A 21,086-nucleotide genomic window follows, 5' to 3' on the forward strand; every position below is an offset into this window, starting at 1 on the left:
CTGCTGTTATGCTGTTGTCATGAATGTGGACATGATGTTCTCTCCTCTATCTTTATCCTCGATGTTACAAAATGTGTTGCCTGGAGTCGTTTTCACAAAACAATTACATTAAAAAAAATATACTTATAAAAAAAAATATTAAAGGGGAACTCCATTGGTTCCCCACAAAAAGGTCAGCTTAGTTTCAAGGAATATCACTCAGCCTGTAACTACAGCTGTGTAATGTCTTCCGCTTCTCTGAGGGGAGTTTTGTCAAGTCTGCGTTAGAAACTTGGGCATGGCCTTTTATGATGTGGGCATTTACCTGGCTTGGAGGGGTTATTGGTTGCATTAACGGAAGTGTAGGATCCTGTGGGGTTTTTTTTTTTTTTGGAGTTTGACCCATATAAGGTCAGGATAGCCTGACCTCTGCTGCACCAGTTGTGACCTGTCTTTTAAAATCTGTCTCGTGCAAGTGCCCCAACTTTATGGAAGTGCAAAACTAAAATTGCTGAAACGACCCTTCAAAGGGTAGGTTCCTAATTTTTCAAGTCTGTCTTAAAACAACACATTGAAAGGGGTTTTCCTCGCTGTAATCATTCCTCCTGTTGATACTGGCTATTAAAAGATCCTCTTTAAATGTGCTTTCAATATAAGCGATGGGAGTCAAAATCTACACAGTGTCCACACAGTCATTTTGTGCAAAAATGCATTTAAAAATGTATCTGAAGCTTATATGAGGCTTCAGCGGTCTGAGTTAGTCATATCATGTGGATATCTGTCACATTTACTGACTTTTTTTTCATAAAATTCCATCTTTGTGTTTCCCTGTTGAGCTGCGATGGAAGTATAGTAACAAAAAGAGGGACTTGAGCACTAAAAAGACTGAAACGTTGAAAGATATCTACTTGATTTGACTCATTTGGAGGCTGAAGCTTCATATTATCTTCAGATAAACTTTTAAATACATTTTTGCACAGAAGGTGGGGCTTGTGGATTTTGTCGCTCATCACTTACATTGTAAGTGCATTATGAAGGAATCTTCTAATGGTCAGTATGGACAGGAGGATGATAACAGCAAGAAAAACCTGTTTCCATGTTCATTTGGGCTCCTGACAGTTATTTTAAGACAGACTTGAAAATCTGTGAATCAGAGCAAGCAACAACTAAGGTACACTGGTCCGCCTTACAGTGATACTGAAAGCCAGTGGTGGCTTTCAGTATCAGTGCTCAGGCCATTTACTTAAATAAAATTAGCAATAGAGCAATCTAAAAATTCACCCATTACAAGTAAAATTCCTGCACTTAAGATCCTACTTTAGTATAATCAGTTACATTTACATAAAGTATTAAAAGTAAAGGTACCAGTTTTACAGGAAATCAGCGACAGCAAAGTTCTGCCACACAAATTTTGATTAATTTTTCAGACTTTTTTGTGATTTTTTGAAATATTGGCAAGTTTTACCTGTTTGGGCCTCGAACAATTATTGATTTAGTGGAACTGCTCAACAACTCAAAGATCTGTAACATAACGAGGAGCCACAGCTACACACGGGTTACACGCCAAAATGTTTGGGAACTACTGGTTTAATCTAACAGTTTTTTTTGTATTTTATTAACTTGTTATATACTGTATTATTTCATGTAACATTTTAATCTGAGAAGTAACCTAGGGGTTGGGTCCCTCCAAAGGGTCACCAGATAGATCTGAGGGGTCCTGAGATGATTAATGGGAGAGGAAAGAAGAAAAAACAAAGTTCTGATACACAAATATGTTTTCAGTTTTTAGACTTTTTTCTCTAATCTTTGATTTTTGGTGAAATATTGGATCATTTGAACATTCATTGAAATGAAACCATGTGAGAAGTTTAGAAGGAAAAATCACTGTTAGCAACTCTGTTAACAACTCATAGACATCTGAAATGTGACCTCGACTACACACACGCTTTTTGTAAGACATCAAAAGCCAAAAGGTTGTAAACCACTGGTTTCATCTTTAACAATGTGTTGTATTTTAAAAGCTTGTTATATTATCCATTGAGTCAAATCTTCATCTGAAAAGTAACTTAAGCTGCTAAATAAATGTAGCGGAGTAGAAAATACAATATTTCCCTCTGAAATGAAGTATGTAGTACAAGTAACATTACCTCAAAATTGTACTTAAGTACAGTGCATGAGTAAATATACTTCGGTACTTCCCAACACTGATTAAGATAAACCACAACAGCTTTAAGTTTATGGCCCAGTAAACACATTAACACATGGAAGTTGCTGCTTTAATAAAGTCATCACAGTAGACTACTGAAAGCCCCACGCTTCTGGTCACGGCTTTGCATACCTTGCTCAGGTGTGATACTGAAATAGCAGCATCATCACTTGCAACAAGAAGTGATGCAAGAACTCAGCAAGGATGCTCATCTAAGAAGTCATGAGTTTCATTCTTGCATGTTAGTCGCTATAAACCCCTTTAACACACAGAGAACTCGTGAACCGCATGACACAGGATGCGAAACTCATCCAGCTATTGTTAAAAGTAAAGTCATTTAACGTCATTCATGTGACACCTCAAGGTTTGGTTTGTTAAGATGCCAGTAAATGATTAGTTCATCAGTAAAAACACAAGATCATCATGAGTAATTGGATCATCATTTATTGAAAAAACACTGTTGAGTTTTTAGCTACGTGAGAGACGTACTGACCTTCATGTTCCCCAGAGGATGAATCCTGATTTTCTGAATTTTAGTGAGTTTTCCTCTAGTAAGCTCACTAAATAGCTTTTAGTAAATTATCTCAGCAATTATTTTGAGTGCCATGCAATTTTGTACAGACATTTGTGATGCCCAGAGGATGAATCCTCACATGTACTTCAACCTCACAGATCCCTCTGTCGACTCTTAGTCTTGTTATACAGGAATAATCTCAAAACCTCAGCAAATAAAACTAACTGCATTAAGAGTGAAAAATTGTTTGTTTTTTTAATTGATTTTGGGTGAACTAACCTTTTTAAAAGTGGCCACTGTTGACTTTAACCCTTGCATTACCCTTAACTAAGAGAAGGAGCATAATCCCACATTTCATGGTCAGAGGTATTTGGGATTAGAATGCATGCAAGTCTAAAACTGTACTGAATGAAGACAAATCTTAAATGCAAAAATGCACAAATCTATACATAATGTACAAATTATCAGCTGGATCTGCATCAATTCAAACACACACCCACAGTATCTAATATGGGCGCCATTTTAACAGTTTCAACTCCTTTTTTTGGATCATATCACCACATATTTCAAGAAAGTGAAACACCTTTCTGACAAAGAACAAGGAAATAATGACTCAAAATGGAACTAACTGGTGCACTTTATTGCAAGTGTTCACCACAGCTTCTCTTTGTATCTATCACCTCATGTGAAGCAGAGGAGGAAACACTTCACAGCACAGGAAAGAGGAAGGAAGGAAAACCCCTGACTAGAGGAAGCGGTCACAGTTCTTGTCAAGCGTCATTTTTTTTTTTAGCAGTTGAACTTCTCGTATTACAAAAGCGGTCTTCTGTCAACTGACTCGTGGTCATTTTGCATGTCTGATGAAAATGATGAGATCTGATGAAAATCTTAAAAAACCCAAATAACAAAACACAGGATTTTGATTAAAAAAAAAAAAAATCTTAATTTAAGGTCCATTTACTAGATTTTTCCAGAGCTTTCAACCACATCTCATGGTCCTCCTCAACAGATGGAGTTTCCTCATTTTTTATAGGACCTCTTTGGAAGCTCAGTCACGTGATAACAGGTAATGCATGTATATAGGGAGGAATCTATAACCTCTCTCTCTCTTCAAGGATGGTCTTTGGCTGAGGAAGACCATGAGATGCAAATGAAAGCTCCCAGCAATCCATCAAACAACTATTTGATGGATTGTCATGAATTTTTTTTTTTTTTTTTTTTACAGACAATCATGTTCTTCACGCAATAAATCCTAACAACTGGTGATCATCAGTTGTCTTGATTGCAAAAACTTGTCCTATGTGATCAAATTTAAGCTTCATTACAATTAGAGTGAAGAAGAATTTAAGGCTGAAATGTCTTTTAAAATCCTCCAACATCTACAACAGCTTTACTAGCTTAACTCTGTTTATTGTAGAAAGCTTATAATACCCCAGTGGTTTCCATGGTAATCTGTGTTGACCCTGTTTTTAGTGGCTTTTTTGGGTGCATGTCTGGACTCAAATGTGCTTTCTCTTGCTTTTATTTTTGTAAATAAAGTGACGAAGGGTGGAACTTATTCAGACTTCTGACCTTTCAGGGCATGATTTTATTTAAAGGGGAGTATGAAAATAACAGTGGAGAACAGGAGACATGATGGAAAAGATGGAGCAACAGTAAAAAAAACAAAAAGACAGTTAAAGTTGTCAGAAGGAAACCAAGGCGAAAGTTCATGACCCACACACACACACTCTTCAAAACATGGAAGATATTGTTAAATACGTGGAAAGTGTCGACACAGGTGTCTCTGATAACCTCTCATGCAAATACAACCAGGCCGAGTGATGAGACAACCCAAAACTATGATTAAAATATTGTTAATTAGCATCCTTCAGCTGGGAATCTCCCTAAAACATAAATATTGATCAGGTAAAGTACCTGAACCTATGACTGCTTAATCTGAAAGTCTACGGATTGACGTCTACTTTTTGTTTTGTTTTTGTTTGTTTTTTTGAGACCGGTGCTTGACTGACGAAAGTGAAGGATGTTTAAGAGCATAGATGGAAAGTAAAAGGGTAACTCTAAAATTTTTAAAGACTTTTGTGGCCCAGAGACAAAGATACAGACATGTTGATCAATACTTTCAGGATGATTATTAAGCTCATTGTCTTTTGTACCTCAGCATGACTTGACGATATTAGTCTGTATCAGCGTTTTAAACAACTGGTTTGTTGGTATTTTGTTTTAAATTAATTACATTTCAACACATTTTAAGCAATACATCATATGCTTTTTTTGATTCAAAATGTTTCCATGAAGTCATCTTCGATAAAAATGTCAATTTACTAAATATATTTATCAATATTTTCTTAAAGTTGTAAGTGAAGTTCACAATTATGTTTGTGTTAATGTCATCACACTGTCCAATACATGCAGGATGCATCTTGAAGGGGATATAAAGTATGTAAATATGTAATTTAACATTTCTTGTTCAACAGTGTGTCCAATGTGCTCACTATTTAATAGAAAACAATAATTCTTTGGACAAATTTTGGAGGATGGTGGGTTTGGTGAGGTAGTAAACTACCTCTGTTTTGATAGCAGTGAACTAAGAATATTTAATAGACCTGTAAATAGTTGTATTCAGAAGGGCTCTATGTGGTCCAACATGAGGGTCAACACATGCAGACATCCTACACTCAATACTGGGATCTTAGACTACAAGCGGGAAAAGTTCTTCTTGGGCTAAACAAATCATCTATTACATATGTGGTGAGGAAAGAAAACACTTTTTTTTTTTATTTTAAAAGAAATGTCCAGGAGATTCATCCTGATACGTCTGCAGAGTCTTTTTTTGTCAAAATTAAAGGGTGTTAAAGGTGTTTTTAAAAACATTTCTATATAATATAGGCCCAATAACAATTAGCTACACAAACAACAGCTTTTCTTTCATTCATGCTTCATCACACCGACTGTTCCTCAATAACTCTGCTAGATTAAATTACTCAATAATTCTACTTTTAATAGAATAGTGATCTATCATTTCTGGGGCACAAAAACACACAAAAAAAATGGGATTGGATGTCATTAAAAACCAAGGCAGACAGCAGTAAATGCAGCCAAAAAAACAAAAAAATCTCCTTCCCTTTTGGTTTTATAATTCATGTTCTCTGGGGGGAAAAAGGGGTTTATAAGGTGTTTATACTCAAAACATCAATTTGGATTTTATCCATTAATAAGAAAATGAAATAATCATCAGTTACAGCACTTTGCCTCTGATGAGCAGGACATGACAACCACGATCATAAAGGTCCCATCTCTGCAGTACATTTACATACATTTACAGCTCAGATCCAGAAGTCTGGGGGACCTGTTCACACACACACACAACGTTACAGATAAAAAAAAAAAAAAACTGACAAAAACCATCTTGCAGGGACAAGTTTGTTTGGACGTCTTTCTTGTGCATTTAGGTGTCAGCTCTACTCTAATCTGTGGTAACATTTCATATCACTCCAGCGGCAAAACACAGTCTGTGATGATGTCTGTCCTTTGCTTGTGAAACGGCGCTCCCTTGTGTCTAACCCTGAGTCACCTCTCGCTCCATCTCCTGTTAGCTGAAGACACACTGAGCCCTGCTGCGCGTCACAACGTGAGCTCAAGCAAAACCACTTACTGTAACCATACTGTACATATACATGGAGTGTGTATATATATTTTCACACCGCAGAGGAAAAAAAAGATCACACTTTCCTCTTCCCGCTCCCTCCCTCTTTAAAGTGTTTTCCAAACCTGACTCATGGTTTTCCGTTGACACTGCCGGCAGACGTGGAGTTCTTGTTGCGGCTCAGCCAGGACGACAGGAGGCTTCGGGGCCTCGGCGGCCGCGTGGCGGTCTGCGCTAAGCGGACCATGCGCGGTGAACGCCAAACCTTAATGGTAGAGTCATCGCTGGCAGACAGCAGCAGCTCCTGGTCGGCGGGACTGAAGGCCACCGAGTTCACCACGTCGTCGTGTGCCAGCCGCGCCAGACAGATGTTGTAGTGACGGTCCCAGATGTAGCCGTGCTTGTCCTCTGCTCCACTGTGAGGAGGAGAGTGAAAGAGGGAGGCGTCAGTGAAGCCTTCACGGTAAAATAATGTCAACGTTGTTGCTTCAGTCTGTTATTAAACTTTACTAATGTTGCAAACAATTATTTTAAATATTGATTAAACTGCAGATTATTTTCTTGATTCATCTTTTGGTTTGTTAAATATCAGAAAACAAGTTTTAGAGACCAAACCAACGTCTTCAAACTGCAAATCTTCAAACTGAAAGATGTTCTGTTTGCTATCGGATAAGAGAAGCAGTTCATCAGAGTTGTTGCCGAGTAATTTTCTGTAGAAGATATATTTATATTTCGCTTTTCAAATCATGTTTTTATTATTATTCATGAATTCTGTTTTGTTTATATTCTGCTCTATTTTTCTTCTTGATCTTTACATGAAGCACTTTGTGCTACATAAGTTCATTTTGATTGATTGATTTTTGATTGATAGATTAATTCATTGACTCTTCGTTCAGCTCTAAACATTAACGACCTTGAGGTCACTAAAAAATAACTTCCAGCTTTCATCATACAAGGCTAATAAAGACGATGCCAAAGTTCTGCACAGTAATTTGTTTTTTTAACAGTATTCACATATTAAAGCGATACATTAAAATAAAGCTCAACAATTTGATCTATAAGCTGTATGAAAGTGCTGATATGAATAACGTTTTCCCAAATTCAGATTTTTTCATTACCTTGTGAGCATAATTACATGTCATAGAATACAAACATATAAAATAACAACGGCACCAACAGACATTATGTATATAAAACATTCAAGAAGGCGCCAAACTCACATAGAACATTTGTCTTATCTGTCTGCAATAACACAATTACAGAAACTTGAATATAGACGGGTGGTTTAATCGTATATTCCTATATTATTCATTATGTTTGCATTTTTACACTCAAACTAAATGTGACACTCAGTCATCTCCTTGACCGCTGTCATTCAGAAGTTTACAGACCTTCTGATTCCTTCTCAGGCCTTTAAATCTTCCACTGACCGACGAGTATATTAATATATATATTAGATATTATGCTGTCAAGAAGCAGCAATAATCAGGTACTTTTAACTGTCCTCATATGTTTATACAACAACAACAACTGGTTTGAGTCATTTGGACTTTTGCTGTTTTTTTTAATGTGACCAGTAATTCTTCAGTCATCGCAACTGACTTAGAAATCCCCTGAAACTTTCAAACACTATCATTCTGGGTAATCAATACAACCCACGATGCAAATTCGCTTAGAACTTTGATGGGTAGGTTTGGCTATATATAAAAGCTACTTTCCAAGTGAATCATTTCTGTTTCTGTAATGTATCAGCCAAAGTTGTGTCTTACAGAACAGATTAATATAATGTCATTTCTATCTTGTTGTTTTTGATTCTTTCAGACTTATAACAGGACGTAAACATTGAAAATCCCCAAACTAAACCTCAAATATGATAACACAAGTATAATTCTGAAAGCGCTTACGTCTGGTTGGCGTAGATGCTTTCATAGATACGTTCTGTGGCATCAAGTACCTCAAGATTACAGCTTCTGTCAGTCACACAAGCTTCAGGTTTACATGACTTTAAAACTATCTGACCATTCATGCCAATACCAAAATCAGTTATTCTCCGTAACCTCATATCTGTATCTAACTACACCATATGCCAGTGTGAAAACCATAGTGTTACAACGACATGAGCAGTCAAACTGCAGCAACAAATTTGCCGCCACTGCAGTATCACTTCCCCATCAATATGTGACCGCTTAATGGTGTGAAAGATGAGTGAAAGCTGCATATGAGAGAGATAATATTTTTGGAAAAGTAGCCGGTCAGTCACCCACCTGGCAACAAAGTCTCTGCTGACGTCCAGGAAGATAAAGAAGCATTCGTCGTTAGGCGTGAAGGCTCGGTGAGCGCGCAGGCTCCTTCTCTCTTCCCTCAGACTCTTGAGGTCGATCACGTGAAGGTCGATCTCCTCGGCGATGGGAGGCGGACACATGGGGTCGGAGATCACGCATCCGGCAGGCCAAGCTCGGCTATTCACGTACAGGTACCTGATCAATGACGGGGTAAAGATGAGAGTGGTGAAGACGTTCCTAATCTGCAGAGATGATATACGGTGCTACACTTGCACACGGACACAGAACCACTATTAAAGTCTATTTACAAGACTTTTTAGGGTTCTGAAAATGTAGTGAAAACGTAGTGTGATGCTATACTAAAAGTCAAATTTATGGACTGATGAAAATTAAATTCATATGTAATAGTTGAACAGCTCATTCCAACACTATAGGCATTATTATTATGCTTCTATGACAACCTCTTCTCTTCCGAAAACGTTTTCTGTGGCTGTAACTCTGACTCACAGTCATTGCTCCAAATTCATGCCAAACTCAAAATATAATAAGAAATCGTTTCTTTATGGAGATCGCTTTGCTCACAGAGGCACAAGAAAAGGCGTTTCCCAAACTGTTGCCACAAAGTTGGAAGCACACTATTAAAGCATAAAGTCTAAAATATTATTGAATGATGTAGCAACCATAAAAAAAACGGCACCGAGTACGCAAAAGCATGTGGGCAGGGGTAGCAGCATACTAGGGCTGTCACTTTTTATTTAAACTTTCGTTCAAACGTGGGGAAAAATTGAATATCCAAACTGTAATGACCTGTTAAAGCTCAAAATGTACATTATAATAACAAACGTTCTTAAATTTCACTATCAACTGAATCAAGAATCTGAAGACTCACCAGTTATTTTACCACACACGTGAGGCAGCGGAGGCACCGCATGAGCAGAGAAACGTCAATGCTACAAGCTCGTCTAACTGCCTACTTAACAAACAGTGTAATCTCAAGACACACATTGCAGTTGCATGACACAACACGGGAAAATATAGAGACTGTACTGAATGGTAAGACTATATATATACTATAGTATGGACACAGCTGGTCATACATGCTATATACGACAGTTACAGAAAATAGTAGGGTTGTGTTGGAATTAATTGTTGATTTTTTGAAGAAGTGACAGCCCTACAGCGTACTGAATTTAATATCTATACTGTGTGTTTACTTACCTATGGTCTGGAGAAAGGCCCATACCGATGATGTGGCCGTGGATATCAATGACATGGTCAAGGGAGTCAAAAAACTCCTCTGAACTCCGCTCCTCCCCGAGGACAGGACCACAAGTGGTCATCTGGTCGGGCTTAATGCGTTTAATACCTGGAAAAGTGTTTGACAAGTTTCAGGGCTGTGTTTTCTTATATTAGAATTATATCCGGGTGCTTTGGCTTTGTTGCCACAGTGTGAAAACAATCTTACCTATCTGGTGAGGAGAGTATGTAAGGCTGCCGGTGGTAAAGAGTAAGTAAGTCTTGTCCTCTCCGTCTCCGGGCTCAGAGGGCTCGATGAGGCTAGTGTCTGGGGCCTTCGTGTGGGCTCTGCCCATCATCTGGGCCACCTGGGTCTCAAGCGCCAACTCCCTGCGCCCTACGTTTTTACGACTCTAACATAGAGAGAAAAAAAGCACAAAAAAGAGGCAGGATGAAGAACAAGATTACTTCAGAAAAAGGCACCAGAGAGCCAGCTCAACCGTTGTTAGAAAGGTTATCACTTTGGCTGTCTTGCTGTACGGGCTATGCTCTCTCTCTCTTTCTCCCTCTCTGCATTGTCTACCTCTCTACCAGCAGCCAATAGGATTACATACACAACTGCCGCTCCCGTCCGAAACACAATTAGTCACTGCGTACCAGGAGAAAGTATCAGACTCAAATTTCACTGGAAAGAATTATGGAGTCTAAAACTTCCCCTTTTGGACTTGTTTGAAGTTGTGTGCGGTCACTGAATCCGTAAGTCGCCTACACTGTCTGTTTATGAGTGGTGCTATTTCTGTCACATTCACTATGTTTCTGTAACGGGTCATTTTGCATGCAGTGACTTGACCAAGTTAATTAAGTGGCGACTAAGCGCAACATCACACTATGCTACATTGCTGCTGTGTTGTCCTGTTACTACCAGTTTTGTCACTCAGGTTAAAAGTGCTCATTGGTGTTACCCAGTCGCCATGTTCATTTATTAGAAGAAATGTCTATGTGTGAAGTGCATTATGTAACAGAAATGCAAAGCTGTATTTCATGCAGCCGATGTGTAGCCTCACATACACCGCTTTGCCCACAGCTTGTGAAGGAGAGTAACCACAGATGTAGGTTAACAGGTGACGGAAATGTTCCCACTTTGAGCCCAGCAGAGGGCGGTGTTGACTATGCAATGGTTAAGTGTCCATTAATATTATAGTGTAGAGCCAGATGCATCATGTTTACTGATAATAGATTGTAATGTCTCAGGTTATTACCATATTTGTGCTTGTTTTATATGTGCCTAATGCTACTACAACAAAAGTCACTACAACACCTGTATAACATGCTCCAGGCCGGAGAAGGTGGGCTGGGAAAGGCGGGCGTTGGGGAGGCCGTGAGACCTTGCTTCTCTCTGGCACTCATCACCCTCCTCCGCCTCGTCTTCTTCTTCACTGCCGGAGGTTCCTAGGTCAAAGAGGAGGGGCTGGTGCTGCTGCTGCTGCCCTTTCTGCCTTCGAGCCTGAGACTGAGCCTCGTAGTCTAGCAGCAAGTCGGGGTTGTCGTGACGCCGGCAGTGGGCAACCATCACTGTGCGGATGGTGCTGGCGTTGATGTTCTGGATCTTGAAAAGGCGCTTGACCACGTTGACGTTCTCTGATTCAATATCCTGATGGAGGAAAGAAAAACAGATGAAGAGGAGAAACGAAACTGTGGTGAACGTGGAAATTTATGTATTTTCATTTTACATTTATGAATTCAGGATATTCCAACCGCTACATCTTAACTTGGCAAATAAAGATTTTGACTGACTTCTCTAATAAGAGTTATCTGTGGCACACTGGGTCGTACCTGGAAGGCTTTATTGAGCCAGAGAACAGAGCAAGACGTCATGTTGCCTATCCAGTGCAGGTTCCCAGAGATCAGGTGGGTCTCATTCAGCCAGCAGCCAAACACGTCGTACGGCTTGTTCCTCACCCGCGACAACAGTGTGTAATTTTCTGTAATTGGGCGTATTGTGGAAACACACATTAATAGAGAACACAAAAATATAGTGTACATTAGGGAAACAGACAGGGATGTTAAAAACAGAGGATAGCTGCTCCGAGCTGTCAGCGTCAGAGTTAAATGTAGTGAAGTCGGCTAAACAATTGTTTAAACAGACATGAACCAGCGTCCGTACCGTCCAATGTGATCGACTCTTTGAAAACCAAAGAGAACAGTTGAGCCATTTAAAACATTTTTTTTAGTTCCTACCCAGACTGATGACAGCGATTTCCCCAGACGAGGAGTGGTGTGGGCCCAGGTAGACACCAGACACAAGCAGCAGACTGTCGTCAGCGTTGAACTGGGAGAACTGGGTGTAGCCCCAGTTGAACTGTCGCATACTGGAACTGTGCACCAGCGAGATATTACCGTCTGGCCGCTCCGTATCCCATAGCTGCACACAACAAGGCAGAAGACAGGTTTGGAGAGAAGCGAGTGGATGATAAGGAGGAATATTTCCTCACAGTTGTATGCCTCCGCCAACCAGTCAAGTTGCAGTTTACATCCATGTCTGTTCAGACTCATATAATATTTGTAGTGAAGACTTTGTAGGAATTTAATAAAAAGTATTAAGTGTATCTTCTTTATATGTGTTCAACATGTTTGGCCAATAAAGCTGATTCTGATGGAACACAAAGTTGCAGCAATGACAGTAGACGATGCTTCAGATATGGATGTTGCTGCAAAGAAGCTACGAATTCTAAAACATGGATGCTTCACACACATCTTCAACCCGGCAGCACAGAAGATCTAAACAATCACCACAGTTTCAAGGTGGCACCAAGATTAGTGTCACCAATTCAGTATCTGGCCAAATGTGAAATATGGTCACAATCTCCCCTTCTGTTCAGGAGTTATGGTGTTGAATAATGGCCAGAAAAGTGTTTTTGCAGAACGTTATGATGTCACAGTGAAGTTCACCTGTGACCTTTTGGATATAAAATGTCATCACTTCATCATTTTATCCTATTAGACATTTGTGTGAAATTTTGTCATAATTAGCACATGATTTCTTGAGTTATGGCCAAAGCTTTGTGGGGTCAGAGTGACCTTGATCTTTGACCTTTGACCACCAAAATCTAATCATTTCATCCTTGAGTCCAAGTGGACGTTTGTGCAAAATTTGAAGAAATTCCCCCAAAGCGTTCCTGAGATGCATTTACAAGAAAGGGACATACGTACAGAAGTATGGACAGACTAGCCAAAAACATAAAGCTGCCACAGCCGTCGCTGGCACATTAAATTAAAGAAATTAAATGTGTTTTAATCTACTTTTTAAGTTCACCTGTTTGCGTTTACTTCGGCCCTCAAGCGTGTACTTTAGAGCCAGACTGTCAGTGAAGCAGACAGAAGGAAAGCCCTACAGTTGGATAAGTAACCAAATGCTGAACACACTCACTTGTCATGCTGACAGAAATTAAGATAATAAAATCCAAGATGAAAGCAACCGCAATAATCCTTTAATCCTAACCTTAACAGTGCAGTCTTTTGAGCAGGAGGAGAACCGGTGACCCCTGTGAGAGAAAGCCAGGTGGAGGACTTGGTCATTGTGTTCTCTCAGTGTCTGAACCTCCACACACGGGATACAGTCGAATAGCCGCTTGAACTCCCTGTACCACGACACAGCCGCTGCACAAAAGGTAGATCGGGAGTTATTTAAAGCTGCGACCGGTCTTGAATTCTTCTGTGAACACGTATGATTATGAATACACACCTGGGTGTCGGGGTACGGCGCGGGGGATGCGGTAGTAGCTGTAGAACAGCTCCCTCCACAGGAACTCATCTCTTGAGACAGCCAGCCACTGCCGGCAGGTCAGACCAGCTCTCAGCACGGCATCATGGGGCAGACGAAAGAAGATCTCCAACACCACGCTGTCCGGCAGAACTGGGCCACACTCCATCCTAACATCCTACACAACACATACACCACCAGTATATGAGTGTGCTGGCATGTGAAAGCCAATTAAACCCCCTTTACACATAGTTTCCCCTTTTTTGTTTTCCCTTAACTTCCAATTCTTCATTAAAGCTATATGATGTGAAATATTCAAACCTAAGAATAATACATTTTATTTATATAGCACTTTTCTTAACAATATTACAAAGTGCTTTACAAAGGATATCAAACCAACAAGGCAGATAAAATAAACAAAGAGGAACAAGGAGGTAAAGTCAGAAGTACATAGTAACAACAGAGGATGCACATTAATAGTAATAATAGGACAATAGAATGCACAGGAGTAAAATAATGATAAAAAATAAGATAAAATAACATCAATAGGTGTAAGAACAGTAATTAAAACATATCAAACATTTCCAAAAGCTTTCACAAAGAAAAAAGTTTTAAGACAAGTTTTAAAAGAAGCTAGAGACCTAGTGTGTCTGAGTTCAGTGGGCTCTGACAGCAAAAGCCCGACCACCCTTTGTCACAAACTGTGTCCTGGGAATGACCAACAGGGCTCCATCTGCGGATCTTAAGGGTCAAGGGGGCACATACCAGTTCAGTAGTGCAGATATGTAACTGGGAGCAAGGCCCTTTAATGCCTTGAAGGTAAGTAATAAAACTTTAAAATCAATACGAAGGCTAACTGGGAGCCAGTGTAGGGAGGCAAGCACAGGGGTGATGTGCTCATACCTTTTTGTCCCAGTAATGAGACGAGCATTAGCATTTTGGACCAGCTGGAGATGGTGAAGGGAGCCCTGGCTGATACCTGAATAAAGTGCGTTGCAATAGTCAAGTCGAGAATATATAAAAGCATGTACAGTTTTTTGAAGATCAGCAAAAGATAAAAATGACCTAATTTTAGAGATGATCTTCAACTGGTAGAAACACAACGTCACAACATTTTTGACTTGATTCTCAAAACAGAGGTTGGAGTCAAATATGACCCCCGGATTCCTAGCAGACTGTGTAATGCGACAGATCGGCAAGGTTTGCTCCAAACGAGCTGACAGAATTTGGTGGACTGAATAGAATGACCTTGGTTTTGTCGTCATTGAACTTAAGAAAATTCTGGGACATCCAGGATTTAATGTCAGAGAGGCATGATTTAAGTTTGACGGACGAGGCTGCTAGGATCCAAGGGTTTTAATGGTAAGTATAACTATGTGTCATCAGCATAAAAGTGATACACATCATTGTTCTGAATAAGCTGGCCTAGGGGCAGCATGTAAATGGAGAACAGAAGGGACCCAAGAACTGAGCCTTGAGGGACCCCATAATTCAACTACGCTATCGTGGAGGTGGAGTTACCCAGAGCGACAGAAAAAGTTCTATTGAGGAGATATGATTGTGATAAAGTAAGAGCCAGGCCCCTGATCCCCATCCAGTTCTCTGGGCGATTTAGGAGGGTACCGTGGTCGACAGTGTCAAATGCAGCACTTAAGTCTAAAAGAACTAAAATCGAGCAGTCACCTCTGTCTGCAGCTATTTGTAGATGTCTTGTGCATCATTTTATACTCATGTACCAAAAATTCAGACATATTTAGTATGTTTGGAAACTGTGGGCTCTCCACTACGATTTAAAATAAAGTTCTGTGTGTTTTAACAATGTTTTGGTCCAAGGCGTCGATGCATTTTCACAGTATGTCAAATATAGAGGTGGACACTCTGAAACTCAAATCTGGCTCAAGTCACATTAGACATGATACAGACTTGGTTTGTGATCATTTGAGATAGCGTAATCAACTAATTTTGCAAAAAGCAGCTTGAAATTAATTAATTAAAATTGACATTGATGGTTGATTTTATGCCAATTACAAATAATATTAGAGCTGCAACAATAAGTCAATTAACCGCAACTATTTCAATAATCGAATAATCATTTTAGTCATTTACAATTTAAAGATGCCGACTATTCAGTTGCTACAGCTTCTCAAATGTGACACGATGAAGCTTTTCTGTGTCATACATGATAGTAAACTGAATATCTTTAGATTATGGACTGTTGATCTGACAAAAACAGACATTTTAAGATGTCACCTAGAGCTCTAAGACATTATAACAGGCATTTTTCTTTATATTCTGACATTTAATAGACAAAATGATTAACAATTAGTCAAGAAAGAAATCTGCAGATTCATCGATAATTAAGATAATCATTGGTTGCAGTCCTAAAAATATCTTCCACTGAAATGTTTTAAATGTTTTCTTTGATTCCAGATGTTAAATTGGTAACATTTTACTTTGACTCTCCCCTTAATTCTTCTTCAAAATAGATATTAAGTGTTCAATCTAGAAAGAAATATTGTACTTCAACTTCATCAGTTCTCAAATTCTCAAACAAAAATAAAAGCGACGGACCATCAAGACTTAAATTTCTTGTTTCATAAAATTTAAAACTAAGACTTGAAACTATAACGAGGCGGCATTCTGAAACTCGACTCTTGACAAGAATATTGGGTTTCAATGTTTGACACCGATTACAAACTGAGAAAAGTCAACATAGTCACACCTGCAACAAAGTACACACAAGATCATACCAGACTACAGATGATGGTCAGCACATATCAAGTTTACGATGCTACATGGTATAAACACAGATGTAGGAAATGGGGCTGCAACTAACTTATTTTCATTATCGATTAATCTGTCGATTATTTTCTTGATTTATCGATTAGTTGTTTGGTCCGAAAGATGTCGATCGCTGTTTCCCAAAGCCCACATTGATACAACCCAAGGATATTCAGTTTACTGTCATAGAAAAAGAAACCAGGCAATATTCACATTTGAGAAACTGGAACCAGAGAATTTGGAAATTTCCTTCTTAAAAATGACTCAAGTTGATTATCAAAATAGTTGACTATTAATTTCATGGTTGCCAACTACTAATGTTTCATCGACTGATCACTGCAGCTCTTTAGGGAAATACATATAATATTTTTCTGTCCCTGTGCACCCATAAATAGCTTGCGGCACTAATGAGTCTGACAGCTGACAGCTGTTTCACTGATGTGTGTTTTAATGCACAGAAACAGTCAGCTGTGTCTTTGAGGAGCTTCATCAATCCGTACAGGTCAGTCTGGGCTCCGGCTGTCACTGCAGCTCATTGAGGATATAATTACTATTTACAAGACATGTCAATGCATCCACAAGTACCCCATATCTGACACTAAAAAGCTCTACATTCTTCTGTTTTTGTGGAAGAAAACAGCAGTGTGAAGACGACATTTATGATGAATAAGCAAGAAATGGAGTCGCTGCTGGAAAAGAGCCGTGTTTCATATACACACTAAAACATTTGTATAACATTATGACTGCTATGTGAACTATACTTTTTAAACAAATATCAGTCCCCTTATTAAACACTTTCGTACATTTATTCAGCTCTTTCTTTTACTGAAACCAAACCGTCGAGTGAAGATGACCTAACAAGGTAATTTATGTCGCTGTACGTAAAACTCTTGACAAGTCACTGTATTTATACTAAAAAAACAGCCTGTCTAGCTTTCTTACCTGCATTGGAAACATTAACTAACCACAGCTAAATTACTAGCGGGTATTTTTACATGTATTTTAATCAAAATCAACCGAAAACTTAAGTTTACAGCTTCGCTAGCCACAAATGCTATCGTTAAGCTAGCTAGCCGTTAGCTGACATTTGTTTTTAACTTCACATCTGACGACGTTCAGTTGTGACAGCGAGTACTTTTCTTTATGAATCAATGATCTCCTTGCATGACTTAATCAGCTCGGCTCACTACAAAAACTTGTCGACATAAACTGTGACCCACCTGCTGGGTCAAAGTGTGTTGGAGAGAAAAAATCGGACGGCTAGCCGCAGAAAAAAATGTCAACAATCCTCTAGCAGCGGAGGATCGACAGACGCTATAAATCGAGCACAGAAACATCGATGCAGCAAAGGCAAATCAATCGATTCACTATTTACAGGTCAGTTAACACACATTTTCTTCTTTAATATGAGTGTATTTCTCCAGAAACCAAATCTTTTTTTCTGTTAGAGAGCATCACGAGGTTAAAGTTATTGTTTTTTTAAATTTTAAATAAAAAATCAACATTGTCAAAGCTATATTAGGCTACATTTGTAGTTTAACTGTGTAACATATGTAGTTTAACTTTACCTATTACATTTGTATTGATAAGGACATTGTGGTAGCGCCCTTTAATACTATATTACAAGTAGACTAGGCTATATATAAAACATAATTAAAAGGCCTATTTTATTTCATATAGCTGAAGAGAAGATTGATTTACAGGCATTATTTATGAAGTATGACACATATTTACTGTATTTTTTCCCTTTTCTTCATTACTAAAACACAAAAATCTTTGCTTCATTTCTTACAACCTCATTTTAAACTCTCAACGTCATGTTGAGATGGTTGTGAAGGCTGCAGATTGAGAAGAACCAGCTGTGTACATTAAAAAAATGCAATCATTTTGTTAATTTATTTCTCTTATAAATTAAATATTTTCTCACAAAAAAAACTGTCAAATATACAAACCAGTCTTCACACTTTGATTGCAGTCGATATTACACTTAAATATTCATGGATATGTACATTATCATGAATTAACATGTACACTGATCTTAATTACAGTCAATGGCAATATCTCATTTTGTCCACTGTTTATTTTACAATATTCACAGTAACAACACACACACAGAGCAGTAATACTATACTTCCTTTATCCATGTGGTCACTCTCAGTTTACTGACATCACAGTGAGCCTTCAGTCACTGGAGCCTCTGTGGCTGAGAAATGTTGAGTCATTGGTTTGTAGTGCCAGTGCACACACATCATCACTTCCTCACTTCCAGACTAACTTGCGAAGAAAAAAGTGGAAGAAAAGAACAGGTGGAACTATGCTGTGACTAATTATCTCTGGTAAGTATTCAAACTTTCTTGAGAAAAATGTGTATCAAGTTGTTTTTTTGTGTAGCAAACAGGTTTTATAAACAAGATCTTATAGTGAACAATGGCATCTATTTTTCCTTAGACAACCTTATTATTTTCACTGTGTTAAGAAACTAATTGTAATGAAATAAACATTTAAAACCTGAAAATGCATTGTAGGATAGTGTAAAAGAGAGTGTGTTGAACCTGATAGGGGTGAGATCATGTTACTTGCTGCAACGTTATCTCAGCAGAACAGAGTTGCTGATACTACTGACAGATAAAAGAGGAACTCCTGTCTGTTTGTATTCCTTTAGCAGTGCGCAATTTTGCTAACTGGATAGGTTCTTCATGCTGCTCCTCCAAGAAGGCCACGACAGCAGCGGGATGTCCGTACCAGTGTGAAGGTGCTTCTCATTGTGTGAAATTGTGCCATTTTTAAAATATGATCTACATAGTTAAACTGTCTTGTTTTTCTCACCATGCAGGACAGAAGGTGTGGACAATCTCTAGTGATGAAACCCCATCCGGTCAAAATCCTTCTTAATTCCTCCCAGAAGAGACACTCACATTCACTCGCAGCATGTTGATCTCTGCTGTGTCTCTCCTCTGTGTTGCTCTGTGCTTGTTATAATGATGACTTGTCTGAAAACTCCTCTTTGGGAAGCTGGATAATGTCTGACAGCTGACAGGTGCAGCAGTGGCTTTTTTGGGGGGGGATGGGGGGACAAATATATTTATTTGCCCTTGTCTCACCCCATCTCCCTCTCCCTCTGACAATAATCTTCACAAAGTTACTCAAAAATAAAGTAAATAATAACAGTGATAATAAAATAACATAGACATTATTTGGTAATAAAAAGTAAAGTAAGTAAACAACCTAATCAAATAATAATAACAATAACTTTTAAAACACATAAATAAATGTGTCAAAATTTATTGCATGCATGTAAGAAGCATATTACATGTAAAATGGTTATTAAATCTTAACATTGAGTTACAAAGCTGGTGCACAAAAGAAGCTTTACATTATCCGCTCACATCTTTCATACTGACTCATCAAGGTCTCAGCTAGTTGTTTTCCAAAAAATGAAGGAATTTCCCTCATATTTAATAAATAGTATGAGGCCTCCCTTTGATACTAAAGGTTAATTTCTCTAAGATAAGACACTGAGATAAGTTTTTCGACCACTGACTGATAGAGGGGTTTTCTAGGTTTTTCCCAAAAGACAGATATTTGTATGTTTAGCTTGAAGAACAGAGAAAACAACGATTGTTTTCTTGGTGTTATAAAGCCTCGGAGTCACAGAGAACAGATCAAGAATACACAGTTTTGGACATTCTGGTAGTTTGGCTGAAACTATTTGTGATAATGTGTCAAGTACATCTTTCCAAAATTCTTTGATCCCTGGGCAAACCTCATAAACTGTGAACCAGAGTGTTGTGTTCAGCATTGCATTTCACACATCTGGATCTGGATTATTGGCATCAGAATGGTGTAATAGAGACAGAGTCACTATTGTATTTTTTGTATTTTCTCTCTTCTTCAAGCTGAACATGATCTATTTGTACTGCAGAAGTCTAAATCTGGTGTTAGTTTGAACCTGGGCTTCATGGCATACATATCTGCTCCAAATCATCTTTTGTTATCTCTGTTTCCAAGTCACGACTCCAAGCAAGTCTCCTATTGTCTGACGACTCCTCTGATTTAGTTTTGAGTAGGTCATAGATTAACGACACTCGGCCAACAGAGTGATGCACTCTCACTTGTGTTATTGCAGCCTAATTTGTTCAGCAGCGGCTTACTTCTGTCATCTGTGTAATAAAAATACAATGTGGTCCCACAGCATATTAATCCAGTGAATTGAATAAATAGTTGTTAAGATCATCTAGTTGTATGTGTCATAAAAGCATCTTTACACTGTTTCTGCAGGAGAGGTGATCTTTTTTTATTATGTGAAACTCTCCTTTCCTGAGTATTTGGTGTCATCATGTGGACAAAAAAACAACTGCAGGAACCAATTACATGAAAACAGAAAACTGGTTCATTTATCACTGAATAGAAACTATAGAAAATAATAGTATGTTATATTATATATATGATTCCAAAACATTGAAACTCAATAGTTAATCACTGGGAACTTTTCATAAACAAATTATATCAAGTAATTATTTGAAACACAGATAATAACATAAAAGACATGTTGTGTTTGTCTGTAGAGCTGCAACTAACAATTATTTTCATTATCAATTAATCCGCTGATTATTTTCTAGATTAATGGATTAAGTGTTTAGTCAATGAACTGTTAAAAAATAGTGGAAAAATTGCATTAACAA

At 38.4% G+C, this 21,086-nt stretch overlaps 1 protein-coding gene and 1 long non-coding RNA gene across 5 annotated transcripts; one reads left to right on the top strand and one right to left on the bottom strand.

Annotated features, from left to right (window-relative positions):
* Nucleotides 1–2,613: 2,613 nt before the first annotated feature.
* fbxw5 (F-box and WD repeat domain containing 5) lies at nt 2,614–17,741 on the bottom strand. 2 transcript variants are annotated; one of them, XM_042395414.1, is made up of 11 exons: nt 17,625–17,711; nt 14,527–14,602; nt 13,606–13,801; nt 13,363–13,520; nt 12,102–12,285; nt 11,697–11,845; nt 11,182–11,514; nt 10,093–10,276; nt 9,846–9,993; nt 8,610–8,822; nt 2,614–6,761 (listed from the first exon to the last, which is right to left on the bottom strand). In XM_042395414.1, exons 3-11 carry the CDS (start codon nt 13,790–13,792, stop codon nt 6,476–6,478), a joined length of 1,842 nt encoding a protein of 613 aa, XP_042251348.1. In that variant the 5' UTR covers nt 13,793–13,801; nt 14,527–14,602; nt 17,625–17,711; the 3' UTR covers nt 2,614–6,475. The 2 variants fall into 2 exon arrangements, with proteins under 2 accessions (XP_042251348.1, XP_042251347.1); XM_042395413.1 differs by lacking the exon at nt 14,527–14,602 and having other exon boundaries at nt 17,625–17,741.
* Nucleotides 16,702–20,637, top strand: LOC121885711. Of its 3 annotated transcripts, XR_006092601.1 has the most exons (5): nt 16,914–17,266; nt 17,582–17,781; nt 18,674–18,740; nt 19,067–19,156; nt 19,238–20,637. It is a non-coding gene; the product is annotated as an uncharacterized LOC121885711 (long non-coding RNA). The 3 variants fall into 3 exon arrangements; XR_006092602.1 differs by lacking the exons at nt 16,914–17,266; nt 17,582–17,781 and adding an exon at nt 16,702–16,906; XR_006092603.1 differs by lacking the exon at nt 17,582–17,781 and having other exon boundaries at nt 16,927–17,266.
* Nucleotides 20,638–21,086: the final 449 nt, after the last annotated feature.

The sequence above is a fragment of the Thunnus maccoyii genome, chromosome 19, assembly GCF_910596095.1.
Source record: "Thunnus maccoyii chromosome 19, fThuMac1.1, whole genome shotgun sequence".
NCBI lineage: Eukaryota > Metazoa > Chordata > Actinopteri > Scombriformes > Scombridae > Thunnus > Thunnus maccoyii.